This window comes from Tachysurus vachellii, chromosome 12 (genome assembly GCF_030014155.1).
Source record: "Tachysurus vachellii isolate PV-2020 chromosome 12, HZAU_Pvac_v1, whole genome shotgun sequence".
Classification (NCBI taxonomy): Eukaryota; Metazoa; Chordata; class Actinopteri; order Siluriformes; family Bagridae; genus Tachysurus; species Tachysurus vachellii.
In genome coordinates, this window is record NC_083471.1 from 17,002,780 (window position 1) to 17,008,779 (window position 6,000).

At 35.6% G+C, this 6,000-nt stretch overlaps 1 protein-coding gene across 1 annotated transcript; it reads left to right on the plus strand.

The window, feature by feature from the left end:
- Positions 1-1,230: 1,230 nt before the first annotated feature.
- On the plus strand, positions 1,231-5,255 carry ptrh1 (peptidyl-tRNA hydrolase 1 homolog). Its single transcript, XM_060883267.1, has 5 exons — positions 1,231-1,566; positions 2,267-2,486; positions 2,657-2,756; positions 4,289-4,334; positions 4,428-5,255. Exons 1-5 carry the CDS (start codon positions 1,450-1,452, stop codon positions 4,707-4,709), a joined length of 765 nt encoding a protein of 254 aa, XP_060739250.1. The 5' UTR covers positions 1,231-1,449; the 3' UTR covers positions 4,710-5,255.
- Positions 5,256-6,000: the final 745 nt, after the last annotated feature.

Genomic DNA, 6,000 nt, shown 5'->3' on the forward strand with positions numbered 1-6,000 from the left:
AAAAAGCATGGGTCAATTTTTAATGTCCTTATTAAGAGCTTCGGAATCTACAAACATTGTCTGTTTTCCTAACTGTCAAAAACTGATGGGTAACTAACATGGATTAGCTGTGGTCGTTAACCAAGGACTGTAACAAACCAACGGAACAAGAAATATAATTTCCTACCATTCAATATCATTAAACACATTCTCACTTGTGAAATGTAATCCCTTACTGTCTGGTTTTTAGATTTCTTTCGTTTGAACAACCAAATGCAGCACAGAAGTCCGGCATCGTCCATGCATTTGAGGTAAAGGAGCACCGTACAAAGATGGCGGCGGTTTTGACGTATTTTTAGGACCCCAATGCGACATCTAGTGTATAGATATCTATGCGTTCTACTGTGCAAAATAAATCAAATAAGTAAATATAAAAATATTTTTTTTACTGTTAACTTATAAAATGAACAAATAAACAACATTTTATTAAAAATATACAAAAAACAATATTTAAAAAAGTAATGTCGAGGCCCTGAAACACTCATAATAAAGCCAGTGATAATAATAATAAAAAATTACAATAAATTATTCATCTTTACTTATTTAATAGCCAAACACGACATGTTTATTTCAGGCAACTCACATCTTGTATCTTACAGACAAGATAAACTGAACAGGTGAATTTAACCACTGAAATACCTACCTGAGTTTTTTTTTTAAGATGAAGATTATTGTGAAGATTATTTGTGCTCGAATCATTGTTTAATCCTCTAGATGGCGCACTCAGCATCAGCGTCTAACAATGTTCCTGTCTGATGACGCGCTTTAAACCTAAGTTGCCATGTCGTGGAAAAAACAAAGTATGCGTGCAGCAGGTGTTACAGATTTAATATGGGTTTTTAACGAAACATAAATAAATAAATAAATAAATAAATAAATAAATAAAGCAGGAAAGCAGTAGACACGCAATAACAATGTGAAATAATCTTATATTTATTTGTTTCCACCTCTATCCTCGTACATCACTGCATTCTATTCTATTCTATCCTATTCTATTCCATTCTATAATCTATAGCACAATTGTACATACCATTTATTTGTTTTTTTCAATTTCTTTTTTTTTTATTTTTTTTTTTGTCTATTCGTATTTACATATGTGTCTTTTTATATATTATTTTTTATTCTCATATTTTTTGTATGCGCATGCGTACTTGTATTATTCTGATCCTGATATGTGTCATTTGGCGATATCTGGCATCCAAATGCTAATGCTAACCGGTAATGCTAACATCTGTCAATGTTCTTTACATGTGTGAGTTTTACTGGAAAGGAAAAGGAACGTTTTGGATGAAAGGATTTTCCTTAAAAACTACCAGCAGTTGGATTTATGAAGGAGTGGACTGAGTGTTAGGGAGCTGTGTTCATTAACATTACAGTCAAAATATTACACTTCATCAACTGTCCCATGACATGAGGAGGATCATAACTAACATGGTTAATCAATTGCTTTTGGGCAATTCAGCTAGTTTACATTGTGAGAAGATGTCTAGTGAAATAACACCAATCACTTCCAGAGGGAAGAAACTGGTAAGTCATTTTCAGCTTTGACTTTTTTTAAAAAAAATGCCTTGTTTGAAAGTATATTCTATTTTTCCTTTTCATTCTCAATTTTTCTGAATAAAGATGACTAAATGTTGGGTTCAACAGTAACACATTGATTAATTAACTTACTCAATTAACATTTTCATAACATACATTCAAAATGTCCCCAAACAAGTTTAAGATTGTAAACAAACCAGGCTCACTATATCTTAAAAAATAAATAAACAAATTGTATTAATTGTCTAAAAAAATGGATAGGTTAATTAAAAAAAAAAAAAAAAGATTGAAAGTCTCTGACAGTAGTTACGGATATAACATACAATAAATGATAGGTTTATATTAATGGTATTTATTCTGTAATGTTGTTTCAGTAGTATCGAGTCATACACAGAGACTTGTGGGGTTGACATGCTTTAATCATGAACAAGTTTTAAAAATGGGTTTGATGTTGCCAGGTGTATGAAGAATAAATCATCATGTGTCATGCTGTTATAGGAAATGAATCACCTTAAAGATAGCTACTCCATCATTGATTGATTTTCCTATAAGAGAGCCCCCGTCTCTCTGCCCATTACATTTTTTCATTTATTTCTTACTTAATCTGTTTCTTATTGTATTGAAACGAAACTGAAGGAAAATCCACAGGGAACTTCACTTCTCTGATCTGTGTATGCTATGTTTTCAGGTGGTAGGACTCGGGAACCCTGGTATGAACGGCACACGGCACAGTGTTGGCATGGCTGTGGTTGCAGCACTGGCAGAGACTCTGCAAGTGTCTGATCAGTGGAAACCAGACAGACACGTATCAGGAGAGGTTATTGTTACGGCTTTTCAAGACACACAAATTGTGCTTCTCCGGCCAAAACTGCTCATGAATGTCAATGGCGTGAGTGTGGCGAAGGCAGGTGAGTGTGAAGTGTCTCACACATACATTATTAAAATATATACTTAATATTCACAAATTCAATTTATGAGTGAATTACTGTATTGGTTCATGGATGTTTAAATAACCTAGGCAAAGATCTGGGTATTATATCTGTTTTATTTTTTACTGTTGTTGATTTTTGTTTTTCAGCAAGTAGATTTTCTATTCAACCTGAACACATTGTCTTGGTACACGATGAACTTGACAAACCGCTTGGAAAACTTGCCATCAAACATGGAGGGAGTGCAAGGTCAGAAACACTTGTTTAAGATATTTTACATAAAGGGAAATTAACACTTTAACTTGGGCAGTTTCATCATGTCACTTGTCAAATCCCAGATTAAAAACAGATGCTGAATTTGTTTATGTTGATCATTCACTAGAGGCTAACACTAATGGAACACTAATTGAACAAGAGCCTGTTTTTTTTTTTTAATTTAAAAAAATTTTAAATTAACATTAACTAATTTTATTTTTTTCTAATTTTTTTTCTAATTTAATACTAGTCCGTTATCGAAAAAAAACACAAAGTGTGTACATGTGTATTAACAAAATCTAATTTAGTTAAAATAAACTAATCATTCTAGTACACAAGTGGGGATATGGTAGCTCAGTGGTTAAGGTGTTGGACTACTCGGAAGGTTGTGAGTTCAAATCCCAGAGCCACCAAGCTGTCACTCCTGGGCCCCTGAGCAAGCCCCTTAACCCTCAATTGCTCAGCTGTATAAATGAGATAAATGTAAGTTGCTCTGGATTGAGTGTCTGCCAAATGTCATAAATGTAAATGACAAATACTGAGCTGTGACCGTTATCTTCTCACCTGTTTGCGATTTACACTCATTGGCACAGTTTGCAGAATCTATCTTTCTGCCTATTTTTGTGCCGTTTTTAGTGCTTTAGAGTTCTTGAGCCTTTTTAAGTTAGTAGACTAAATCGTATCATTTGTCACTCATAAAACCTGGGTTTTACCATTGGGAGCATGATTCAGAATTTATAGTGTTATGGAAAATCTGGGAAAAAAGAGCTTGTTACTTTTAAACAGGTAGACAGAGATACGAAGCTTACAAGACAAAGACAAGATTCATCACCAAGACAAGATTCATTTATCTTCAGTAGATAAATTTTTCTGGTCAAGGTCAAAATGGGGGGGCACTGTGGCTTATTGGTTAGCACGTTCGCCTCACACCTCCAGGGTTGGGGGTTCGATTCCCGCCTCCGCCTTGTGTGTGTGGAGTTTGCATGTTCTCCCCGTGCCTCGGGGGTTTCCTCCGGGTACTCCGGTTTCCTCCCCCGGTCCAAAGACATGCATGGTAGGTTGATTGGCATCTCTGGAAAATTGTCCGTAGTGTGTGATTACGTGAGTGAATGAGAGTGTGTGTGTGCCCTGTGATGGGTTGGCACTCCATCCAGGGTGTATCCTGCCTTGATGCCCCATGAAGCCTGAGATAGGCACAGGCTCCCCGTGACCCGAGGTAGTTCGGATAAGCGGTAGAAAATGAGTGAGAGAGAGGTCAAAATGCATCTGTTTATATTTCGAGAACTAGAAGCAGCAAATTAAATAGGGACTATAAATGACAGGTGTAATCAAAAATAATAACTGTGGAGGCTAGAAACAAGTCAGAATTTCTTCAGGACTGGGATTTTTAAAAATAGTCCTGTGTACACCTCTTATAAGCCTTAATAATCATCCTAATGGAGTCTGTGAGTCAGGTGCTGATTATACAATAAAATATAAATGTTCTTGCACTGAGACTTGTGTCTCTCTTATTGTTTTATTGACAGGGGTCACAACGGTGTCCGGTCCTGTATCGACTGCCTTCACACCGATGTAAGTCTCCAATTGCTTTGAAAACCAATATTGGAAAAAAACAAGTCCAAAGGTCATATCTGAAGTTTTCATACTGTGTTGTAATTGTCACAGGTTATGCCACGACTGCGAATCGGGATCGGGAGACCCTCAGGAAACACACCCGTGAACAGACATGTTTTGGGGAGGTTTTCTAAAGAAGAGCAGAACACGTTAAGCTTTGTCATGGAGCAGAGTGTAGAAGTTTTATTAAAGCAAATCACAGAGCAACAACTCCAACCAACTCCAGCAGGGGGCAGTAGAGAAACACAGAAAAGGAAAAAGAGGCCACCTTCGTCAGTAAAGGAGCCTGAGGAAAAAACCACACACAACTTACCTGAACTGCCAATAAGCTAATGATTATAAACTCATGACTCTGCTGATTGTGGATGTTTGTATTGTAAAATTGAATAAATGACAGTTCGGTTTTAAGTGGACATTTGGCAGTGTGAGAGGGAAAACAGTTACTCAACACATACAGAAAAGTTAAATCCTAATACCTGAGAACAATGTAATTTACTTTAGGCTACTGTTAATAAGAGTTATTAAAATATATATAATAGTTGTGTAGAAATGTTGTGTTAGTTAAACAAGAGGTGCCAAATTTGTTTTAGGAATTTGTATTCAGTATAGTCCGGTGTCAAGTGAGCTGTAGCAAAAATATCAGTAGTTTTACCAAATTGTAGATGATTTGATATGCAATACCACATGAACTCATCAGCTCTTCTAAAATGTATTCAATTATTGAAATGTAACCCCTGAATTAGACATAGTTACAGTGCAGTTTAGCTTGCTGATGAAGAATTCTATATCGTTAGTTTAGTCAGTAATGAGTTTGCCATGACTTTTCACATCTGTGTTTATCACAAGTGGAATTACAGTGATTGGTCCTTCCTTTAAAAATTCGATTCAATCATTTTTTAAATGCTGATTTTTATTTAGAACACAGATTCCAAACTGATTTATAATTTACTTCTATGTATTTTTTATTTCATTTATTTATATTGTAATATATTTGGCCGACCACGATTGGAACCTTTATCAGACGTTACCAGACTCTGAATGTAGATTTGATCTCCCTGTGTTAGTCTGCAGCTTCTGCTCTATTTTCTTGTAGCTTTGTCCACAATGGTGTATTTTACAATGACATTATTTATTTGGCAGGGAATAAATGAGGCAGAATAGAGCTTATAAAGGAGCTGACATTGAGCTAACAGTGACAAGTGCTGCAAGACACCATTTCTTCCATCTGAAATAACTGATGGATAGCAGTACGGAGAACGTGTCCAAATGTGAGGGTTGGAGTAAATACTATTACTTTTAGGAATGACGCACCTAATTCCAGACAGGCAAATAAAGAACAATATAAGCTTTAAAGAAAGTTCACTTTTAGTAGTATAGTGTAGTAGTGTAGTGTTTATGTACTTATAGCATCTTTGCAGGCGCCTTATACGGTTAAATTTTCTCCTTTCTAACAAAAAAAAAACTATGGTTTCCCAGAAAGGGCAAGTGAAGGGTATACCATAAGGTAGGTAGGTAATTGATAGCCTTACTAGTTAATGGAATAAGTATTAATACCTAGATATAGTTTTATGTGAATGTTTGCAAAGAAACCCTTGTCCTGTTCTAACACCCGTTTGTATACGGA

What these genes read in the sequence shown, in the direction of transcription:
- ptrh1 (XM_060883267.1), top strand. Translation starts at nt 1,450, where the DNA reads ATGAGGAGGATCATAACTAACATGGTTAATCAATTGCTTTTGGGCAAT. An exon ending in CGTGAGTGTGGCGAAGGCAG is followed by an intron (nt 2,487 to 2,656) that starts GTGAGTGTGAAG and finishes TTTGTTTTTCAG; the next exon opens with CAAGTAGATTTTCTATTCAA. An exon ending in AAACATGGAGGGAGTGCAAG is followed by an intron (nt 2,757 to 4,288) that starts GTCAGAAACACT and finishes TTTTATTGACAG; the next exon opens with GGGTCACAACGGTGTCCGGT.